Source organism: Hyla sarda, chromosome 6 (assembly GCF_029499605.1).
Source record: "Hyla sarda isolate aHylSar1 chromosome 6, aHylSar1.hap1, whole genome shotgun sequence".
Taxonomy (NCBI): domain Eukaryota; kingdom Metazoa; phylum Chordata; class Amphibia; order Anura; family Hylidae; genus Hyla; species Hyla sarda.
The window spans coordinates 240,430,112-240,454,918 of NC_079194.1; the positions used below are offsets into that span (position 1 = coordinate 240,430,112).

At 44.1% G+C, this 24,807-nt stretch overlaps 2 protein-coding genes across 5 annotated transcripts in view; one reads left to right on the forward strand and one right to left on the reverse strand.

Annotated features, from left to right (window-relative positions):
• Positions 1–3,384: 3,384 nt before the first annotated feature.
• The window catches only part of TMEM258 (transmembrane protein 258), a 33,889-nt gene continuing 12,466 nt past the window's right edge, over positions 3,385–24,807 (forward strand). The window contains exon 1 of one of the 3 annotated variants that reach the window (XM_056526797.1): positions 3,385–3,627. In XM_056526797.1, coding sequence (XP_056382772.1) covers positions 3,556–3,627 — 72 coding nt within the window. In that variant the 5' untranslated portion in view covers positions 3,385–3,555. Of the gene's footprint in view, positions 3,628–21,529; positions 21,684–24,807 lie in introns of those variants that run through there. The other 2 variants (XM_056526798.1, XM_056526799.1) reach the window with 2 other exon arrangements.
• Positions 5,042–21,479, reverse strand: FEN1 (flap structure-specific endonuclease 1). Of its 2 annotated transcripts, none has more exons than XM_056526796.1 (2): positions 21,332–21,471; positions 5,042–7,124 (listed from the first exon to the last, which is right to left on the reverse strand). In XM_056526796.1, exon 2 carries the CDS (start codon positions 7,072–7,074, stop codon positions 5,926–5,928), a length of 1,149 nt encoding a protein of 382 aa, XP_056382771.1. In that variant the 5' UTR covers positions 7,075–7,124; positions 21,332–21,471; the 3' UTR covers positions 5,042–5,925. The 2 variants fall into 2 exon arrangements, with proteins under 2 accessions (XP_056382771.1, XP_056382770.1); XM_056526795.1 differs by having other exon boundaries at positions 5,043–7,124; positions 21,328–21,479.

Here is a 24,807-nt window from a genome sequence, read left to right on the forward strand (position 1 = left end):
GAAATTTCAAAAAGGTTTTCCATACCCTAAGATATATTTTATTAGTGATTTCTTTTCTACTACTTTGTAAAGTGGTTATTACAGAATCTGAAATACCTTTCTCCCTGAGGATCCTTTCAAATGTCATGCCGTCAGGTGGAGGCTTGTCACATGAGGATGAGACACTGGACCCTGGGTTAATAAGTCCGGTAGTTCTGGAAGAACCCAGGGATCAGATAGGGATAGCTGTCTGAGGGCTGAGAACCAAGCTCGGAGTGGCCAAAAGGGAGCTAGCAAAATTACTCTGGATCCTTCCCAACCTTATCTTCCTGATTATTCTGGGCAGCAACAGGAGAGGAGGGAATATGTAGACAAGTTGCTATTTCCACTTTTGAGTTAGAGCGTCCACTGCCCAAGGCCTGTCTTTTGGATTTAAGGAGCAAAATCTTTTTACTTGTCCGTTTTCTCTGGTAGCAAATAGATGGCATATTTTTCTGAAAATTTCTGGGTTCAATCTCCACTCTCCCTGATGAAGCTGTTGGCGGCTTAGGAAGTCTGCTTTTGAGTTTAGGGATCCTTTTAAATGCACGGCAGTTATAGAATGTAGATATTGTTCTGCAAAACAAAAAAATGTGTTCCAATTTTCATGAGAGACTCGCTTCTTGTGGTCCCTTGTCGATTTAAGACCGCAGCTGTCAGAGAAAACTTTAAAATTTTCTTGGTGGAGAAGATGTTTTGCCCCCTGTAGAGAATAATATACTGCCAAAAGTTCCTTTGCATTTGAGGAGAGGAAAGATTCTTGCGGATCCCAACGGTAAATTCAAGTCCCTTATATGGGCGCCCCAACCCCAAGGGCTTGCGTCCATTGTGATGATTCTTGGATCTTCCAGGACCCAGTCTAGACCTCTGTTCAGATTGTTTTCTACCAACCACCAGAGAAGATAATTTTTTGCTTCACGAGACAGTGGAAACATCCTGTCTAGGCTCTCCACTGACCCCTCCCAGCAGCTGAGAAGATCTTTTTGTAAGGCTTGAATGGAACTGCATCCAAGGTACTGCCTGAATTGCTGCTGTGAACAGACCTAATAACGACATCCCTTCCCTTATGGAGATCGAATGACAAAGCTAGTACCTCTTACTGTATTCTGAATTTTTGGGATTTTTTGTTGTGGGAGGAAAGATTTCTGCTGTAGTGAATCTAGAATCATACCCAGAAAGACTCTCTCTCTTTCTGGAACCAGGGAAGATTTTTTCACAATGTACAATCCAACCTAGTGTCTTTAAGATGGCTAAGGTGTGGTCTAAGAATTTTTTTTAGTTGTTCCTCTGACTACCCAAATAATAGAAAATCGTCTAAATAAGGGACGAATAAGCCTACGCCCTCCCGGATGTGTGTTGCCATTTCGGAAAGGATTTTTGTGAACACTCTGGGGGCCACCGCTATACCAAAAGGCAAGGGCCTGAACTGTAGGGGAGTACATTTTGAGTTTAGATTTATGGCCAAGCGTAAGAATTTTTGATGATCTGGATGAATGGGCACGTGAAGGTACGCGTCTTTTATGTCTAATGAGACCATGAAACAATCTTTTGTTAACAGATTTATTGTTGACTTTATTGTTTCCATTTTGAATTTCTTGTACACAAGATATTGATTCAGAGGTTTTAAGTTTATGTTTGTACTGTAAGTGTTGTCGGGCTTTTTTTTTACCAAAAAAAAAGGGTGGAATAAAAGCCCAACCCCACCTCTGCCTGAAGTACGGGAACAAGAACCAGTTTCTCTAATAAGGAAATATCCACTTTTTGAAGAGTCACTAATCCTGAGGTACCTGAGTGACTTGAAGTCAGTTTTAGGCGAGTTGGAGGGAGACTGAGAAACTCGAGGCAGAAACCTTCTCTTAATGTATTTAATACCCAGGTGTTTGAGATTTTTTCCCATTCCGCCACAAAGTTTCTCAGCTTGCCCCCAACTCGCCCCAGACTGTCATTGCTGACCAGATTTTTTGGAGCTGTGGAGGCTTGGTTAAACATGTAACCTTTAGACTTTTTGGGAAAACTCCACCTCTGGGAATCGTCTGCTCTGCATCCCGCCCCCTGGATCTCATGTTAGGGGAAAAACGCTTGGATCTGTAAGAAGAGTAGGGAAAAATCTTTTTCCTATCCCCAGCTTTCTCTAAAATATCAGCTAAAACTGTCCCGAACAATTTCCCCTCACAAGGGAGGGCACACAATTTATTTTTTGAGGTAATGTACCCAGGCCAGGTCTTGAACCATAAGGCTCTGCGTGCAGAGTTAGATAGAGCAGCCGTTCTGGCAGATAGCCTAAGTGCATCCGACGATACATCTGCCAGAAAAGCCGCTGACTTTTTAATTAGCGGAATAGAATATAACAGTTCTTCATGTGGGACCTGATTTTGGATATCAGATGACAACTGGTCTAACCAAAAGCATTAAAGAGCGAGCAACCCAGGAAAATGCTATATTAGGCTTAAAAGGAGGATGTAGCAGCCTCCCAGGTTCTATGTAGGAAAGTCTCTGACTTTTTATCCATGAGATCACGTAAGACGCCCAGGTCTTCTAAAAGGCAGAGCACCCCTCCTAGAAATTCTAGAAATGGCCACATCTATCTTTGGTATTTTTTCCCACTCCGGCAATTCTGTATTGTCAAACGGGTATTTTCTTTTTAACGCCCTGGGAAGAAAAACCTTTTTTTTCCGGATTCTCTCACACCTTTTTAATTAGGGCCGATAGAGATCTATGGACGAGAAATGCTCTGCGTTTCCTAGGCTCTAACCCTTCAAACATGATGTCTTGAGTTATTTTTTCTTCCTTAAGGTCTTTAATATTCATAGCTAGGCAAATATTTTTAATTAGGTTATCCGTATCTTCGGACTGAAAAAAGGGTCTTCCAAATATGGAATCTTCATCCGGGGAAGAATCTCCCTCAGAAATAGCTGATTCTACCGCAATACCTTCCTCCTCGGACCCAGTTAGCTGCACAACTGTGGACAAGGGGTTCGCAGGAGTAGGAGCTGAAGTAGGAGCAGGAGTAGAATTTAAAGCACTCCTGACAGACTTCTGAATCTCTAATCTAATTAAGTCCTGCATGGAAGACATTAAGGAAGGTACTTTGGCTGAAAAGACCTTGGCTATACAAGAAGGGCAAGTCATTTTCTCATGACCCTGCAGTAACTTTGATTTACATGTATTACAATTTTCAAGATGTTTGGTTTTCTTAGACGACTTTTTTGGTACATCCCCTAAGTAGTAAACCAAACCAGAAATTACAAAAATGAAATGAAATAGATACTCACTCAGGAAGCTGGCTACCAAGGACGTAGTTTTTGCTGGCTATTCAGATGGATAACGTCTGGAGCTCCCTGGAGCTCATGCTAGCTGGCTGCTGGCAGTTTGCTGACTGTCCGTTGGCATCCACTAAGGAGGATGCAAAGATGTGCGGCTGCGGTCTAAATACTACTAGACCGCACTTCCGCACTGCAGGGACGCCGGCATCTGATGTCACTTCTGGTCGCTTCTCCCGTGACATGTTTCCCGGCGCCACCGTCCTCCCATTAACTTATGCGCATGCGTGCAGACTCGCAAGCTACATGCCACCGCGGCCCGCCCGGACCCCGCCAGCAAACCTCTCAGGTACGGACAGAGTGGAGCCAGACCGACAAGACTCCCAGACTAGGGAGACAGTCAGGTGCGCGCGCCCCCGAGACTACGGGGATTATTATTTAGAGCTCTGACGCACCCTCAGCACCAGTCCACGACCTGAGACAGGGACCCCTGCCCCAGCAGGCTTCCTTAAGGACAGGAAACACACTGAGGCCGAGGAGGAGGAGGGTTCTTTTTATTCTCAGGTTTCCTGTCCCTAGGGGCGGAGTCCCTCTCTCAGGTGGTGCTGTCATGGCGACCGGGAAATAGACGTTTATGACTACATACAGGGGAGCCAAAGAGAATTTTATTGGGCAAAACAAATTTTCATGGCCGATTACAGAAATCTTTACTCATATAGCTGTGGGAGCCAAATGCTAACCACACATCTAGACAAATTCTTTGAGGGGAATAGTGACCAAAGTTGGTTAATTCCTAGTGAGTGTCGTATGTACTGGTACTACAAGGGGCACTGTAAATGCTGCTGTAATCACATAATTTTATTATAAATTTCTTTCTATAGGCACACAGCTTGTAATTCCCTGGTTGGCTATAATATTCTTGTTATTTATTCATTCATTCATTCATTTGCTCCTGACATCAGCAGGGCAGAAGCAAAAGTAGATCTGGGCTGTATGACCAAAAATGTATCACGGTATTTTTGTAAGTTATGGCGGCTCCACGGTATTTAATGGTATTTTCCACCCCCCCCCAATCATGTGACCCGTGGGCGCTGCTTCTCTAACACACACACACACACACACACACACACACACACACACACACACGCGCACCACCCCACCCGGTTTATCAGCCCGGCACTGCACTGTCCCTAATTATAGGTCACTTCATCCTCCTGTGAGTTGCGGGATGCCGGCACTGGAAATCTGTACTACATATTCCTTGTGCCTGGGATGCAAAAATAAACAACAAAAAAATACACTTTAATTCACTTTCCCACGTTGCTCCGGTAACCGCCTCACGCTGGGGATGGGAACGTCAGAAAGCCCCGTCATCCTATCACTGGCCGCTGCGATGTCCCGCCTTGGTTGGTGAAAGGCTGAGCGCACTGTCATGTAAGGAGCCTCCTTATTGTACTACATATTCCTTGTGCCCGGGCTGCAAAAATAAACAAAATAAGCTTTAACTCCCCTTTCTACGTTCCCCCGTCGTCGCTCCGGTAACTGCCTCACGCTGGGGATGGGAACATCACAGAGCCGTCAGAGCTGATGGCTCTGTGATGTTCCCATCCCCAGCGTGAGGCAGTTACTGGAGCGACGACGGGGGAACGTAGAAAGGCGAGTTAAACCTTATTTTGTTTGTTTTTGTAGCCCGGGCACAAGGAATATGTAGTACAGTACAGTACAGATTTCCAGTGTCAGCAGCCCGCAACTCACAGGAGGACGAAATGACATATGATTAGTTCCCCGATGTGGGGGACAGCACAGCGCTGGGCTGATAAACTGATGTGATAATTAAGTCATTCGAGGGGGGAGGGGCCCAACCGGTATTGCAGTATGGGAAAAATTCATATCGTGAGGGGAAAAATTTTTGGTATTCGATATGAACCGATATACCACCCAGCACTAAGTAAAAGGCTGCAATAATTCCAGTCTTCTCCTACTCAGCCTGAGATTGAAACAAACAGAGCAAACAGCCTGTAAGTACATGAAGCCATCAAACAGCATGAGCAGTCATTTAAAAATTTCTGTTATAAATGTAAAATGGGTTATCCAGCAGGAGGGAGTTTAGAGTTATGCCCGGGCCCAATGTGTCGTATTGCCTCTCAGTCTGCCTCGGCCAGTTAATTGGTGAGCATCAATGACACATTGGGCCCAGGTGCTTCCTAGGCTCAGGTGTCTCTCTGCAGCTCAGGAAAAGGATCTCATCAGTGTACCAGAGCAGGATATCAGAGGCACTGCAGGTAAACAGGTACACGTCTCCCTTCCTGCCACATAACCCCTTTATTAGGTAAGGATAACTTAAATAAATTGAGTCATGGAACCAAGATTGTACTGCTGCTGCTATTTTTTTTTTTATTAAGTCAACACATGTACAGGTAAGCGTGGAATAGAATATACTTAAAACTAAATGGCGCTATCAGTAACAATTTTCAATGTCTTGAAAAGAGAAAATAGTGCAGCCCATAATTCTTTTATATAAACACTTAACTGGACAGAAAAAAGACAGATTTATCTTTTTTGCAATGGACAAAACATATAAACATCATTTATACACATACTACTTAAGAAACAGCCCCTTTCTCTGTATTCAGTCCCCTGGCTTTTTTCACTTGCCCCTCTTAAACTTCCCAGATGGGGTGCTTGCAGTTTTTGCCTTTTTCTTGGCTGATCCTTTAACATCAGTTTCCTTCCTTTTCGTAGAGCTGATGGATCCAGTCACTTTGAAAAAGTCATCTAATCGGCCCTGTGTACTGCCATGACGGTTCTTAGTCAGCTTCTTGGCTCCATTACGTATACGGTCTTCACTGAATTGCTTCTCTCCACACATGAAGGCCACCAGACCATCCTCATCTGGATCAACCCACTTCAGATCCACACCATTAACATCAACCACTTCGGGTTCGATAAAGAGCTGGCGAGCTTCTTTGTGCAGCCAATTTTCAGGCACAGGGTATTTCTTAAGGTCAATGTTATCCATTATCTCTTCTATAGTTTTATGCTGTCGGATTAGTTCAATAGCCCTCTTTGGACCAATACCACGAATGGTCTCACAGTAATCACTGCCCAGCAGTATACAGAGGTCAATAAACTGCTCTTGTGTGATTCCTATGTCTTCTAGAGCACGGGTGAGATGAAACTCCTGGATTGGCAGCTTTTTGGCCTCACTAGCAGTGAGGTGACGCAGCAGCAGAGGAGTGCCAAAAGTCAATGCATCCATATCTTCAGTGGCAGCAGCGTACACTTTCCCAGCTTTCACTAAAGCAGCACACGTAGCCTCAGCCTCGCAAGGTGCCTCAACATAGGGGATGCCCATCAATGTGAGCAGTTGTTTGCACTCTTCATTGTGTTGTTTGGTCACCTTTACGAGCCTCTTATTGAATTTCTCAATGTTCTCGACTTCACCTGCTTCTTGTGCTGCCTCTAGCAATTTCTCTGCTTCTGCCCTCCTTTCACTGCGCTTGGCCAATTCCCCCGACTTCAGCTGTGGTGGTTTCCCATCAAATACATAAACAGGCTTGATGCCGTGCTCCACCATACGTATTGTACGATAGAACATGCCCATTAAGTGGCTGGTGGTTTCACCTTCCTCATTCTGAAGCATATTTCCATCCTGCCGTACAGCTATAAGAAACTGGTAGATGCACATAGAAGCGTCCACGGCTACTTTACGCCCAAAGTAACTCTTTATGTCATGCTCTTTTATGGCTCCGGGTGCCACATCAGCGATCAGCTTAGCTAGGCCCTGAATTCCCATCGCAGAGTAGTAAATAAAATGGATGTCCGTAAACTTTGTATAAGGTCAACCTGAAATTATGGAAAATAATTATTATTAAAAGGCTCTATAAATATAATAATGTGCAGACTATAGAGGATTTTTGTTTGATTATAGGGGTTAAGGGATAAAAATCTAAATATATATGGGTAACATATAACTACACTTTTCAAGGCAGTAGATGTCCTATTTGCTGTTATGAGAAAAAGATATGGTTCCCTATAAAAGGTTGACATTTATATAAATAGTGTATTGAAAGCGCAAAAATAGGGACTTCGAGAAGTTATGTATATAATACAACTTACTATGAAGATGCAATGTTCTGTGCTAGTGTTCAGAGCTTCAATCTTGAGAATCTCACCCAATAAGGCTCTGTACCGATATGTTCCTTTTTATACTGTCCTTCAGATAATGTGGATATAGTAATGTCCTTGCAGGTAATGCTTGATAGTCCGAGTTTGGGGACTGAAATCCATTTGTTTGGTTTGAGTGATGTCACTACTGTGAACCTGAAGGGTCAGAAAGGCTTACAACGCGTTTCAAAGGCAAATACAGCCTCCTTCCTCAGGGTGAGCACTATCTGTTCCTCCTATCCTTTTAAAGGCTTTAGATGGGATGTTTTTGGAAACAATTTTTATTTTATTTTTTAAAACATTGGGGTATACTTAAAAGATAAAACTATAGGGGAGTTATTACCTACAGTCCCCAAGTTCATTTAAAAAAAAAATGCCCCAACATCGGTAATAAGATAGCACCTACTGTAAAAAATCCAAATATAAAAAAGAAAAAGACAGATAATAAAAATCAATAACCACTCAAGCAGGCTTTTTTCCATGTAGACAATGTAAAGCATGCCACAACACACAACAAGACCCCTACTTTTGACATCCTAGACATGGAAGGTTCGATTGCAGGGAAAATAAAAGATATTAGTTGTAAAAGCAAAGGTGTAATATATGGAATAGTGTCCCTGCAATAAAATTTTTGTAGGACGAACAAAGAGGATACTATCTAAAAGAATAGGGGAACATTATATTATATTTTATATATATATATATATATATATATATATATATATATATATGGCAAAAATTTGAGGGACATCCCCTATCCAAGCACTTTAAAGAAAAACATCAGTCATCAGCCTCAGGATTAAGATTTTTTTGGAATAGAAAAAGTCATTCCCCACTGGAGGGGAGGAAACTACATTAAAGGGGTTAGCCAGGAAAAAAAAAATTTTTTTATATGTCAACTGGCTTCAGAAAGTTAAACAGATTTGTAAATTACTTCTATTAAAGAATCTTAATCCTTTCAGTACTTATGAGCTTCTGAAGTTAAGGTTGTTCTTTTCTGTCTAAGTCCTCTCTGATGACACCTGTCTTGGGAAACGCCCAGTTTAGAAGCAAATCCCCATAGCAAACCTCTTCTAAACAGGGCGTTTCCCGAGACACGTGTCAGAGAGGACTTAGACAGAAAAGAACAACCTTAACTTCAGAAGCTCATAAGTACTTAAAGGATTAAGATTTTTTAATAGAAGTAATTTACTAATCTGTTTAACTTTCTGGAGCCAGTTGATATATAAAAAAAAGTTTTTTCCTGGATAACCCTTTAACCAAATATCAAAGGTAGAAGGAAAATGGAAATTCCATCTAAATTCCCTTGCTCCACATGGATTAAATATTGACTGAGCTCTTTACCTTTTTTCAGTGAAAACTTATTTCAACAATAGAAACATTCTTGCGTATCCTTTAAAAAATAAATAAATAAAATAGAAAGCCACATCCGACCAGTGAATATACAAAAAATATTCATAAACAAACTAAGTGTGTTATCACTAATGCAGGTAGCATGATAAAAACATCCCATCTGAAGCCTTTAAAAGGATAGGAGGAACAGATACGGCCTCCTTCAGGGAGAGCGCTATTTGCCTTTGAAACGCATTGGTTCACAGTAGTGATGTCACTCAAACCAAACACACGTACTTCAGCGGGAAAGGTTTAGGTGGAGACGCCACCGGCCGGGGCTGTCTCCCAAACCTCCCCAAACTCGTCAAGCATTAACTGCAAGGACATTGCTATAGCCACATCATCTGGAGGACAGTATGAAAAGGAACATATCGGTACAGAGCCTTATTGGGTGAGATTCTCAAGACAAACTCTGAACACTAACACAGAACATCACATCTTCAAAGTAAGTTTTATTTTTATACATAAAATAACTTCTAAAATATACAAGGGCTCAGTCACACAGGGGGATTTATTTGCCTGATAGCAGTATGTTTCCAGCTATGAGTTTGAATCAGGGCGGGCTCTCTGCAGCAGATTTTCGGCAGTGGAATTTGGGTCTGCTGAAGGTTTGCTTAAGGACACAGGTTTATTTCATTTTTGCACTTTAGTTTTTCCTCCTCAACAAAAAATCAAAACTTTTTTTGAGCCACCAATTTTATTTTTCAAAGAAATCAATCATTCCACAGAAAAAATCGTAAAAAAAAAATAACTATTTGTGAGACTAAAAACTCAATTTTGTAACTTTTGGGGGCTTTCAAATGTTTGCAGAGCAATTTTCTGTAAAAATGACACTAACTTTATTCTGTAGGTCCATACGCTTACGATACCCAAATTAGATAGGTTTTATTTTGTTTTACTTTTAAAAAATGTATAACTTTTTTGTATGAAAACACTGGCTTAAAGAAACACTGGATTTTTCTTATACAGTGCAGTATAGGCTTTGTGCTATAGAGGATCTGGAGTGTGCTTTATTTAGCTGATGTGGCAAGCATTGGTTATCTGCCATCCTTATTTCTTCTTCCCCTCGGATATGGCTAACTTAAAGGAAATCTGTCACCTGTCACCTGCACTACTAACCTGTCAGTACCGACATGTAGTGCAAGTGACACTGATGACAATGGTACTTACCTTGTCTTGTTCCGTGCCGGGGATCTCCGATAATCTTCGTTAAGCTTCATCTTGGGGCACAGGCGGAGCTTAGTGACGTCACCGCTGCTGCTCTCTGTTGGGTCCTGCAACAGCAGTGACATCACTAAGCACCACCCATTCCCCAAGCCGGGCCCGGAGCTGAAGCTTCACAAAGAAGAAGAGGTTACAGAATGGGACAAGGTAAGTACTGTTGTTGTCAGTGTCACCTGCACTACCTGTCAGTACCAACAGGTTAATGCAGGAGACACTGGCGACAGATTTCCTTTAATAGAGTCTCCATAGATCATGATGCTTCTGACTTTGGATAGGAAACAGAGCCCCTCATCACTGCACTTGCTCTGAGTCCTGTTGTAGTGTAGCATGTGATAGCTCAGTGACAGATTTCTGTCTCCCAATTCTCACTATAGTTTCTCCCTATCAGCTTTTACAAGCTGGAGGCAGAGAAGGGCCATGTTAGGCTGCATCTCATAGGACAGAACAGATAATCTGCACATAGAACAGAAAGGCCGGATGATCACGGGAGGTGTATATGGTATTTGTCCATGTCAGGAACTGTCCAGAGTAGGAGCAGAGGTGTCAGCAGAGAGCACGGTGGTCAGACAGAAAAGAATAATGCTATTTCCTCTGTAGTATACAGCAGCTGAAAAGTCCTGTAAGGATTAACCTCTTAAGGACGCAGGGCGTATGGATACGCCCTGCATTCCGAGTCCTTAAGGACGCAGGGCGTATCCATACGCCCGTGGGAATTCCGGTCTCCACCGCTAGCCGGTTGGGGACCGGAGCCGGATGCCTGCTGAAATCGTTCAGCAGGCATCCCGGCATATCGCCCAGGGGGGTCATTATGCCCCCCCATGTCGGCGATCGCCGCAGATCACTGGACAATTCAGTCCAGCGATCTGCGGCGATTCCGGGTCAATCGGGTCTGCAGTGACCCGGAATTACTGGCTGTTCGGGGCCGTCTCTGACGGCCCCGAACAGCCAGAGCCTGCAGGGGTGAGGTGACACTGGTGCCACCTCACGATCGCCCTGATTCGTCGGCCGGATTACCGGCCGACCAATCAGGGCGCCTGCTGCGGGTGTCAATCCCGCACCCGCTCCGCCCCTCTTCCGGAGGGCGTGAGCGGGAAGACGACCCCGGGTGCTGGGGACTCCGATCCCCGGCGTCCATGTTGGGATCGGGGCCCCAGGAGCGACGGCGGGGGGGAAGGACTGACCTGTTCCCTGAGCAGAAGCAGGAGGTGAGTGACAGCCTCCTGCTGTTTCTTAGCAACAGCTCCCAGCATGCAAAAAGGGCATGCTGGGAGCTGTAGTTATGCAACAGCAGGAGGCAGACCACCACAACTCCCAGTATTCCCTTATGGGCATGCTGCGACTTATGGTTTTCCAACAGCTGGAGGCACATTTTTTCTATGGAAAAGTGTACCTTCAGCTGTTGTATAACTACAACTCCCAGCTTGCACAAACAGCTAAAGTGCATGCTGGGAGTTGTAGTGGTGCATCTGCTGGTTGCATAACTACAACTCCCAGCATGCCCGTTGGCTGTCGGTAACTGCTGAGAGTTGTAGTTTTGCAACAGCTGAAGGCACACTGGTTGTGAAACCCATTTTTTTTTTTTACCTAACTCAGTGTTTCACGACCGGTGTGCCTCCAGCTGTTGCAAACTACAACTCCTAGCAGTCACCTTACACCATGCACCGTACATGCTGGGAGTTGTAGTTTTGCAACAGCTGGAGGCACACTGGTTTTGAAACACTGAGTAAGGTTACAAACTCAGTGATACATAACCAGTGTGCCTACAGCTGTTGCAAAACTAAAACTCTCAGCATGTACAGTCTGTCAGCGCATGCTGGGAGTTGTAGTTTTGCAACAGCTGGATGTCCCCCCCAATGTGAATGTACAGGGTACACTCACATGGGCAGAGGATTACAGTAAGTATCGGGCTGCAAGTTTGAGCTGCAGCAAATTTTCTGCAACAGCTCAAACTGCCAGCGAGAAACTACTGTGAACCCCCGCCCGTGTGACTGTACCCTAAAAACACTACACTACACAACCACAAAAGATAAAATAAAAAGTAAAAAAACACTACATATACACATACCCCTACACAGCCCCCCTCCCCTCCCCAATAAAAATGAAAAACGTCTGGTACGCCACGGTTTCCAATACGGAGCCTCCAGCTGTTGCAAAACAACAACTCCCAGTATTGTCGGACAGCCGTTGACTGTCCAGGCATGCTGGGAGTTTTACAACAGCTGGAGGCACCCTGTTTGGGAATCACTGGCGTAGCATTCCCCTATGTCCACCCCTATGCAATCCCTAATTTAGGCCTCAAATGCGCAGGGCGCTCTCACTTTGGAGCCCTGTCGTATTTCAAGGCAACAGTTAAGGGTCACATATGGGGTATCGCCGTACTCGGGAGAAATTGTGTTACAAATTTTGGGGGGTATTTTCTGCTTTTACCCTTTTTAAAAATGTAACATTTTTGGGAAAAGAAGCACTTTAGGTAAAACATTTTTTTTTTTTTTACATATGCAATAGTCGTGAAACGCCTGTGGGGTATTAAGGTTCACTTAACCCCTTGTTACATTCCCCGAGGGCTCTAGTTTCCAAAATGGTATGCCATGTGTTTTTTTTTTTTGCTGTCCTGGCACCATAGGGGCTTCCTAAATGCGGCATGCCCCCAGAGCAAAATTTGCTTTCAAAAAGCCAAATGTGACTCCTTCTCTTCCGAGACCTGTAGTGCGCCAGCAGAGCACTTTTCACCTCCATATGGGGTGTTTTCTGAATCGGGAGAAATTGGGCTTCAAATTTTGGGGGGTATTTTCTGCTTTAACCCTTTGTATAAATGTAAATTTTTTGGGAAACCAAGCATTTTAGGTAAATTTTTTTTTTTTTTTTTTTACATATGCAAAAGTCGTGAATCACCTGTGGGGTATTAAGGTTCACATTACCCCTTGTTACGTTCCCCGAGAGGTCTACTTTCCAAAATGGTATGCCATGTGGGGTTTTTTGCTCTTCTGGCACCATAGGGGCTTCCTAAAGGTGACATGCCCCCCAAAAACCATTTGTCGCTCCTTCCCTTCTGAGCCCTCTACTGCGCCCGCTGAACAATTAACATAGACATATGAGGTATGTGCTTACTCGAGAGAAATTGGGTTTCAAATACAAGTAAAAATTTTCTCTTTTTTACCCCTTGCAAAAATTCAAAAATTGGGTCTACAAGAACATGCGAGTGTAAAAAATGAAGATTGTGAATTTTCTCCTTCACTTTGCTGCTATTCCTGTGAAACCCCTAAAGGGTTAAAACGCTTACTGAATGTCATTTTGAATACTTTGGGGGGTGCAGTTTTTATAATGGGGTCATTTATGGGGTATTTCTAATATGAAGACCCTTCAAATCCACTTCGAACCTGAACTGGTCCCTGAAAAAAAGCGAGTTTCAAAATTTTGTGAAAAATTGGAAAATTGCTGCTGAACTTTGAAGCCCTCTGGTGTCTTCCAAAAGTAAAAACACGTAAATTTTATGATGCAAACATAAAGTAGACATATTGTATATGTGAATAAAAAAAATGTATTTGGAATATCCATTTTCCTTACAAGCAGAGAGCTTCAAAGTTAGGAAAATGCTAAATTTTCAAATTTTTCATCAAATTTTGGGATTTTTCACCAAGAAAGGATGCAAGTTACCAAAAAATTTTACCACTAAGTTAAAGTAGAATATGTCACGAAAAAACAATCTCGGAATCAGAATGATAACTAAAAGCATTCCAGAGTTATTAATGTTTAAAGTGACAGTAGTCAGATTTGCAAAAAATGGCCGAGTCCTTAAGGTGAAAAAGGGCTCAGTCCTTAAGGGGTTAAGATTTACAAATCTGTTTAACTTTCTGGAGCCAGCTGATATGAAAAAAAATATATATATTTTCCACCAGTGTACCCCTTTAAGAAGGCAGGGGAGCTTAGTGAACTGGTGTGAGGTGTAGAACTGCGTCCTATGCAGTTCTGTGTTTGCCCCTCCCCTCAGCTGTCCGGAGATTTCCCAACATACAGCGAGGGGAGGGGAAGGCAGAGCCGGGCAGGACACAGCTCTGCACCTCCCTCAGCCCCATACAAAGTTCCCTCCTCGTGCCTCCCTCAAGAAGGAACACAGATTTTCACAGCCCCACTCCTGTGAGGAGGGAGCTTGGTGTGAACGCAGAACTGCATAGGCCGCAACTCTGTAACTCACACCGGTTCCCTGCCTACATTGCACAAAGCAACACAATAGCAATGAATGAGAAAAGGGGCACAACTCTGCAAATACTTCAGCAACTGACCAGTTTTTCATGCTGTTCACCCACACTATAATGCAGTATATTGGGTTAAGTGCAGGTGAACAGGCTGTCAGTTTCCCTTTAACCTGATAACGACCAAAGACTAGTATAGACGTCTTGTTTGGCGGCCGTTCCGGCACCAGGACGTCTATACTCGTCCTTGGTTCTCGTGGGTGCTGCGCAGTGCCCCACGAGATCGCGGCGGGGACTCGGCTGTAACACACAGCCGGGACCCTGCAGCACTGCCGGGAACGAAGTAAACTTTGGTCCCGGCAGTTTAACCCTTACAGCCGTGGTCGGAAGCGACCGCGAGCTGTAAGGAGTTTTGACAGAGGGAGTGGGCTCCCTCTGTCTCTCTCCTGTAGCACCCGCAACTATCGCGGGGTGCTGCTGCTTAGCTGGGCAGCCGGAGGTCTTTACTAGGACCCCCAGGTCTGCCCCGGTTATTGCCTGTGAGGACGTGCCAGATTTGGTCAGGTATAAATATATGCAACCTATTAGTGTTAAAATAGCAAAAAATCTTAATTTTTTTTAAAAATGTCATGATTTTTTGCATTGTAAAAAAAATTAAAAATAAATAAAAAATACAAATGATATCGGCTTACTTTTACTATGTACATGAAGGACAACTTGTGAGAAAAAAAACAATGTCAGAATTATCGTGATTGGCAAAACGTTACCAGAGTTATTCTCTAATAAAGAACGACATCCCCGATGCGAAAAAACAGGCCTGGTCTTTCATGGGCGTACAGGTTTATTTGTATTGGTCCTTAAGGGGTTAAATCCCCATTGGGGGTTATTATAAGCAATGATTTGCTTATAGTGATCAATGCTATTTACATAGCACTCAGTGAAATCAGAGCTGTGTTGGTACAGTCTTCCTGACAAAGAACACGAGGAGACGGCAAAGATGACTTCATCTTTTATCAACTGGTTGGCGCCAGATCCAATAGGGACCCCCAAAGTTGCTGCAGCTGTCACAGCCATTTAAATGCCACAATCGCTATTAATGAGATAACTGATGTCAGCCATTAATAGTATACATCGCAGCAGACACAGGCTTAGCTCCTGAGGTCGCTTCGTTGTAACTGAGCGTGCAAACAACGTAAACATGTCATGAAGCAGTTTATTTTTACAGACTGCTGGATAATCCCTTAAAATTTTGTGCCTAAATCAAACTGTCGAAATTTATAAGTTTGTCTTTAGCTGCTATGAAGTCCTAACCGTCAGACTGCATCCAAAGATTACCAAGAAGTCACAGCTACAAGCCAGACAGGTCAGCTCATATGGAAGATCTGTAAGGTATGGCTAATAACATTAGACCTCATTCACATTGCCGTTGGACTCCACTATTTGGAGTTCAGTCAGCTATTTTGTCAGAACAATATATAAATTTAGGTGCACTACTGTGGTAGATATAGACAGTAACATATGACTAATCCTCAAAATGATAGAAATTGAGACATTAGCCAGTATATCCTTATATGAAGGACATACCTGAGCCCGCACACCAACGCCAAGGTTTCTCAAGTGGCACAGGACCTAACACTAACCTACCTGTGCGTGATAAGCAAAACAGGGGCCAGTGGGCAATTACAGCAGCACTAGGCCGACTCACAGCCTCCTCACAGGTGCCCTCCAGTGTGGCTATAAGCACACACATACAATGGGAGGAGGGAGCCAGACTATAAGCCCCTCCCAAGTTGGCTGATATGTTGCCTGCCTATAATAGTGATTAACCCCTTAAGGACCAAGCCCATTTTAACCTTAAAGGGGGTACTCCGGTGCTTAAACATCTTATCCCCTATCCAAAAGGATAGGGGATAAGATGCCTGATCGCGGGAGTCCCGCACGTCACACGCCGCCGGCTCTGCAGTCGCCGGTAATCAGTCCCGGAGAAAACGCGCTCCGGGCAATGATTATAAAGGGGGTGCCGCGTGCATGATCCCGGGGGTCCCCAGCTGCGGGACTCTCGCGATCAGGCATCTTATCCCCTATTCTTTGTTTACTTTTTGCAGCCCGGGCATAGGGATACCGCATGGTATAGAGAGTCAGCTGCGGCAATAAACAGGAGGACGAGGAGAGCAGCGCTTGCGGGTGACGTGAGTAGTACCCCGATGGGGACAGGGCAGCGCTGGGCTAATTAATTTTGGGGGAGGTTATACCGTTATATACCGTGGAACTGTAAGTTACAAAAATACAGCGATACACATATTTGACCATACTGCCCAGCCCTAGGTGGAAGTACCCCTTTAAAGGGGGTTTAATCACTGCTGCTCAGCATTTGGAACAAACTGTTCCAAACGCTGGAGCCAGGTGCTTGTGATGTAATAACCCCGCCCCCTCATGATGTCACACCCCACCTCCTCAATGGAAGTCTGTAGGAGGGGCGCCCCCCCAATAGACTTGCACTGAGGAGCGGGGGGGGGGGGCATGAGGGGGTGGAGCTATGATGTCATAAGCTCCCGATGCCAGATTCAGCGTTCGAACAGTTTGTTCCAAACGTTGAGCAGTAGAGTACCCCTTTAAAGCGCATTAGATTTGGAGTTTATACATCTCCAAGTACAAGATTTGAACAACAAGAAAAAAAACGTGGTTTCAAATGGCAGGAGGTGCTCAACCCCAAATGCAATTCTGCATTTATGCTGGCGGAGCAGATCCTGCCCTTGTGGTCAATTGCTAAGGGCAATCCCCAGCATAAGATGCATACAATGGGGGATGTTGGTGTGTGGGCTCAGGTATGTCCTTCATAAGGATCTACTGGCTAATGTCTGAATTTTAACATCATTGAGTGTTAAGTCATATGTTATTGTCTACATCTACTACAGTAGTGCACCTAAATTTATGTACAGTAACCCCCCCCCCCCCCGACATGCGATGGCCCCCAAATATGATCAAATCGACATATGATGGCCTCTCAGAGGCCATCGCAAGTCGATGTCAGTATCGACATACGATGCTTTTATATGTCGGGGCCATCGCATTAACTGCTATCCCACAGCGCAAAAAAACTTAAGCTGCTGTCGGATAGCAGTTTAAGCATCCCGGACAGGTTCGCTTACCTATCCCCACTGCTCCGGGTCCACTTCGGGATCCTCCGGTGTCTTCCGCATCTTCTCCAGGGTCCAGGCCTCGCTTTCCGGCATAGCTATTACGTCAGTGCGCACGCTGTGCCGGCATGGCAGCGTAATAACGTCACCAGAAAGCGAGGCCCGGACCCTGGAGAAGATGCGGAAGACGCCGGAGGGTCCCAAAGACGACGCCGGAGCAGCGGGACAGCATCGGGAGCGGTGAGGACGAGGTCCGGAGCGGCGGGGACTGGGGAGTATAACTTCCTATACTTTACATTGCACGAATCCCTCAACATACAATGGATTCCTTTGGAACGAATTACCATCGTATGTTAAGGGACTACTGTATTAGGGTGGGTTCACACCACAATTTTTCTATACAGTTTTTGGATACGTTATGCAACCATACAGCAAACCATGGCCATAGACATTCAATTCAAAACCATACGCACCATATTGTATACGGTTGTCTACGTTTTTCAAACCACACTGTTTTTTTTCCCTTTTTCTGGACAGAAAACCGTGGCCTAGCACGGTTTTTGTCCGGGTGAAAAACCGTATTGACCCGTATACGTTGTGTTTTTTTTTTTACACGGGAGTCAATGGGAACCGTACAGAACTTTATGTGCATACAGTTCCATCCAGTTTTCACCATACGGTTTTTGACTTTCCACATTTTTTTTTCTTGGAATTTCAGTGAAACTTTATTCATAATGGAGTGAAAAGTTCAAAACGTATATGTTTTTTCCTTAAAAAATGGATGCAACCGGACATCATTTTTCAAACCGTATAGGTTTTCAGCCGTATACAGATAAATTTTACACACGTTTTGAGGAATCCGTTTTTTTAAATCAAAAACCTGATACAGGAACCATATAGCAAAATCGTGGTGTGAACCCACCCTTATTCTAATTGTTACACATCCACACCTTTCATCTGGTGTAGGATGCCATTGTGGTACTTGTGGACTGTTGCAGGCATCCTCCATTGTATGCATTTTACGCTGGGGGATCACCCTTAGCAACAGACCACAAGGGCAGGATCTGCATAAATGCACAACTGCATTTGGGGTTGAGCATTTCCTGCCATTTGAGACCACTTTTTTTTCTTATTTTGTCAGAAAGACAGGAATTTGAGAGAAAAAAAAAATTCTACATGCACTATTTATTTTTCTGCGAAACTACCGGATCCCCAACAGATCCCATTTAAATAATTGGTGTCCATCAGGATCTGTTGTGTTCCGACCCATTTCAGGGTCCATTATGCTCAAAGAAAACAGGAAGCCGAACGGACCCTGAACAGGACAGAAAATAATGTTGATTTAAACCAAGCCTTTACACTAGTGAGATGCTTTAATATACTTTTCACCATTTTCTTTGTTTCTTCCCCCTTTTAAGTAAAAATGTTGCACAAAAAGACCTGGATAAATATCCTCAGTGTCACATACAGCATTATTTTATTTATTTGACCATGCAGCAATGTGGCCCCTGGTATGAACCAACCGGGGCCACATATACACATTGTAAGCACACTTGTCTATAGCTTCTGCCTTCACTCTACTACACACAATGGTGACTCCCCTCACCTCTGCCTGTCTAGATATCTAATCCTACCCCGTGTGCAGTAATAACTCCTCACAGTCCACTGCCCATACATTACAGAGACCCCATCGTCTCCTCACAGTCCACTGCCCATACATTACAGAGACCCCATCGTCTCCTCACAGTCCACTGCCCATACATTACAGAGACCCCCATCGTCTCCTCACAGTCCACTGCCCATACATTACAGAGACCCCCATCGTCTCCTCACAGTCCGTTGCCCATACATTACAGAGACCCCCGTCGTCTCCTCACAGTCCGTTGCCCATACATTACAGAGACCCCCGTCGTCTCCTCACAGTCCACTGCCCATACATTACACTATATCATCTCCTCACAGTCCACTGCTCATACATTACATTATATCGTCTCCTCACAGTCCACTGCCCATACATTACATTATATCGTCTCCTCAGTCCACTGCCCATACATTACATTATATCGTCTCCTCAGTCCACTGCCCATACATTACATTATATCGTCTCCTCAGTCCACTGCCCATACATTACATTATATCGTCTCCTCACAGTCCACTGCCCATACATTACAATATATCGTCTCCTCAGTCCACTGCCCATACATTACAATATATCGTCTCCTCACAGTCCACTGCCCATACATTACATTATATCGTCTCCTCACAGTCCACTGCCCATACATTACACTATATCATCTCACAGTCCACTGCCCATACATTACACTATATCATCTCCTCACAGTCCACTGCTCATACATTACATTATATCGTCTCCTCACAGTCCACTGCCCATACATTACAATATATCGTCTCCTCACAGTCCACTGCCCATACATTACAATATATCGTCTCCTCACAGTCCACTGCCCATACATTACAATATATCGTCTCCTCACAGTCCACTGCCCATACATTACAATATATCGTCTCCTCACAGTCCACTGCCCATACATTACACTATATCGTCTCCTCACAGTCCACTGCCCATACATTACACTATATCATCTCCTCACAGTCCACTGCTCATACATTACATTATATCGTCTCCTCACAGTCCACTGCCCATACATTCCATTATATCATCTCCTCACAGTCCACTTCCCATACATTACATTATATCGTCTCCTCAGTCCACTGCCCATACATTACAATATATCATCTCCTCACAGTCCACTGCTCATACATTACATTATATCGTCTCCTCACAGTCCACTGCCCATACATTACATTATATCGTCTCCTCACAGTCCACTGCCCATACATTACAATATATCGTCTCCTCACAGTCCACTGCCCATACATTACACTATATCATCTCCTCACAGTCCACTGCCCATACATTACACTATATCATCTCCTCACAGTCCACTGCTCATACATTACATTATATCGTCTCCTCACAGTCCACTGCTCATACATTACATTATATCGTCTCCTCACAGTCCACTTCCCATACATTACATTATATCGTCTCCTCAGTCCACTTCCCATACATTACATTATATCGTCTCCTCAGTCCACTGCCCATACATTACAATATATCGTCTCCTCAGTCCACTGCCCATACATTACATTATATCGTCTCCTCACAGTCCACTGCTCATACATTACATTATATCGTCTCCTCACAGTCCACTGCCCATACATTACATTATATCGTCTCCTCAGTCCACTGCCCATACATTACATTATATCGTCTCCTCAGTCCACTGCCCATACATTACAATATTTCGTCTCCTCACAGTCCACTGCCCATACATTACATTATTTCGTCTCCTCAGTCCACTGCCCATACATTACATTATATCATCTCCTCACAGTCCACTGCCCATACATTACAATATATCGTCTCCTCACAGTCCACTGCCCATACATTTCATTATATCATCTCCTCACAGTCCACTGCCCATACATTCCATTATATCATCTCCTCACAGTCCACTTCCCATACATTACAATATATCGTCTCCTCACAGTCCACTGCCCATACATTACAATATTTCGTCTCCTCACAGTCCACTGCCCATACATTACATTATTTCGTCTCCTCAGTCCACTGCCCATACATTACATTATATCATCTCCTCACAGTCCACTGCCCATACATTACAATATATCGTCTCCTCACAGTCCACTGCCCATACATTTCATTATATCATCTCCTCACAGTCCACTGCCCATACATTCCATTATATCATCTCCTCACAGTCCACTTCCCATACATTACAATATATCGTCTCCTCAGCCCACTGCCCATACATTACACAGACCCCGTCGTCTCCTCACAGTCCACTGCCCATACATTACATTATATCTTCTCCTCACAGGGCTCTCACTCACCGACCTCCTCCAAGTTTTCGCGGGCTACTGTGACATCAAATTCCCGCCGTTCTGACGCGTGCCAAACCTTCCAGCACTTGGGGAAACGGCAGCTCTGATTGGGTGACCCGAGCAAAGCCGCGTTCTGATTGGAAGGAAGAATGTGACGTCACACCTGCCTGAACTGTTTGGGAGCCATATTGTGTTTGGCTCAGTGACTAGCTGCTCGACGCATTGGTTCCCGCGCTTGGTCTTTACTGTATCACGTGCCCTTAATGTGACGTGTATCCTCTCCCAGAGTACTCCGCGGTGCCCTCTGACCCCGTTTTGATTGTAAGAGACGTGGCGGAACCGGGAGTGCTGTCACCGAAGAGATGGTAAGAATGAGTGTATCGGGGCGTTATCGTGATAGTCGTGAGCTGTGGGTTTCTCGGTTGTTTCTGTATATGGTGTGGGACCGGCTTGTTACATGAGAGTAGGATATACGTGTATCCTAAACCCGTGTAGGTCCATGTACAGACGTCGGCGATACATTTCCTCACACAGCTGCGGCTACAATGTGTCACTGTTTCTGATACATTGTAACGAGATCCAGCAGAGGAGTATTAGGGTGTCCAGTTATGCTACTCCCAGTGTTTCCCAACCTTTGTGACTCCAAAGGCTGTCTGGAAATGCTGAGAGTTGTAGTTCTGCAAAAGCTGGAGACACACTGTTTGGGAACATCTGATATTCTGTCAGTGTTCACATTGTGCGGTCAGATTGTGGTTTATTCTGGTAAAATTGCTGCAGAACATTGATTTCACCATTGTGTGACTTGGGCAGTGTTTCCCAACCAGGGTGCCTGCAGCTGTTGCAAAACTACAAATCCCAGCATGCCCGGACAGAATTGTAGTTTTGCAACAGCTGCTGGCACCCTGGTTGGGAAACAATGAACTAGGGTGACAATATAGGGGTACTGCAGCAAAAAGAAACTTATCCTGTGCATAGGGGTTATCCAGGAAATATATATATATATATATATATATATATATATATATATAATTTTATTTTATTTATTTATTTATTTTTTTTCGATCGACTGGCTCCAGAAAGTTAAACAGATTTGTAAATAATTTCTATTAAGAAATCTTAATCCTTTCCGTACTTATGAGCTGCTGAAGTTGAGTTGTTTTCTGTTCAAGTGCTCTCTGATGACACGTGTCTTAGGAACTGTCCAGAGTAGAAGTAAATCCCCATAGCAATCCTCTTCTACTCTGTGCAGTTCCCGAGACAAGCAGAGAGCACTGTTGCCAGACAGAAAATAACTCAACTTCAGCAACACATGATTATTGGAAGGATTAAGATTTTTTTTTTTTAATAGAAGTAACAAATCTGTTTAACTTTCTTGAGCCAATTGATATAATTGTTTTTTTTATTTTTTTTTTATTTATTTATTTATTTATTTATTTTTACACTTGAGTCCTCCCGCTGTCCACTCAGTGGATTGGGACCCGCAATTTTGGTGCGGATGTCCTGATCAGCTCCGCTGAACTAACTGGCATGTTGAAGGGGTTATCCACCATAAGGTGATTTTAGTATGTACCTGGCAGACAGTAATGGACATGCTTAGGAAGGATCTGCACTTGTCTTGGGGCTAAATGGCTATTTTGTGAGATTACCATAAAGCTGAGGCTAGCTTTTTGTGAACTGGTATTTCCTGGAGTTTCTTTCATTGCCTACAAGTCCCATAATTCCAATTTCCTCCCTCCCACACATCAGCCACCCCACCCATTGAAACATAAATGAGCTGCATCCATTCAAAAGACCTGTGGTTTTCAATCAGGGTGCCTACAGCTGTTGCATCAGTTGCAGATTGATCTCTCTCCCACCAAGCGATCCCTCCACCCATTGAAGCAGACAGGTTCCCTGTCATCAGCTGACTAGTGAGTCAGGTCTCGGCCGCATTGCAACCTGGGACAACAGTCATTTTTATAACATAATTTTAATACATTTGTAATAGTGTGTGTGTTTCACTTTATTTAATCTCTTTTTTGAAAATTTTTAGGTAGTACTACTACTCCCAGCTTAGAACAGTCTGTTCCATGATGGGAGTAGTATTACCTGTACTGATAGACATATCCCCCCGGGTGTCATTCCTGACACGCGCTTTGATCCTCCTGTATAATGTATAGATGCGGCCGGCCGCTCTTCTATGGTCCCCTGCACTGATGTGTGTATATATACACATATTCATATTTCCCGCATAGAGGTGTGATTGGCCAGATGGTTCCAGCCAATCACAGCTCTCTGTGGGAAATATGAATATGTGTATATATACACATCAGTGCAGGGGACCATAGAAGAGCGGCCGGCCGCATCTATACATTATACAGGAGGATCTGTCAATTAGTACAAGTACTGCTGCTTCCATGATGGAACAGTGTGTGTTCCTTGCTGGGAGTAGTAGTACCACCTAAAAAATTAAGAATAAATAGTGAAAAAAACACACACACTACATTTTTATTATTGTCGGCTATATTTTTAGTGCCCTTCCTGCCCACATAAATTGATCCCTGTTTAAAAATTTATAAAAATTTTGTTATAAAAAAAAGATTTATTTCTTTAAAGGAGAACTACGGGATTGAAAAAATGTATTCCCCTATCCTAAGGATAGGAACCTAAGTTTCAGATCGCGGGGGGTCCGACCGCTGGGGCCCCCGCGATCTCCCGTACGGGGCCCCGGCTCTCTGGTTAGAGAGGGCGTGTTGACCACCACACAAAGCAGCAGCCAACACGCCCCCTCCATACACTGCTATGGGAGATCCGGAAATTGCCGAAGGCAGCTCTTCGGCTCTCCCATAGCAGTAAATGGAGGGCGCGTGTCAGCCGCCACCTCGTGCGGTGGTCGACACGCGCTCTCTATGAAGAGAGCCGGGGCCCCGGCTTAGGATAGGGGATACATTTTTCAATCCCATAGTTCTCCTTTAAATACAATTTTTCCATCACTACTGTATCTTTTTTGTTTTCTTTTTTTAATGGCACCCTACAAAATTTTATTAAAAAAAAGGTATCTCCATCACTTTTTGGATCGTTAAAGTCCAAAAGAGAATAAAACCTCCTGAAAAAAACGCCAAAGTTAAAACCCACGTGGCGTTTTTTTTTTTTTTTTTACTCCCTGAAAAACGCCAAAAAAGAGTGAAAAAACGGCAAGTGGAAAAATAATTTTGCGACTTCTCATTGATTTACAGCTAACATCTGGCCGCAGCGGTTTTTGGCCGAAAAAACGCCATGCGGCAGAATTGGCATTTTTCCAAAAACAAGTAGAAACTTAGCCTTATGACCAGAGCGTTTTTTGCACATCTGACCACTGTCACTTTAACCCCTTAACGACGAAGGACATATATGTACGTCCTCCGCCGGCTCCCGCGGGGTCACGCGGTCTCCCCGTGGCATATCTGGTCGGTCCCGGTGGCTATCAACGGCCGGGACCCGCGGCTAATACGGTGATGCCCTGTATTGACC

Bases quoted from the DNA above. Each gene is read 5' to 3' on its own strand.
- FEN1 (XM_056526796.1), bottom strand. From the start codon at position 7,074: ATGGGAATTCAGGGCCTAGCTAAGCTGATCGCTGATGTGGCACCCGGA.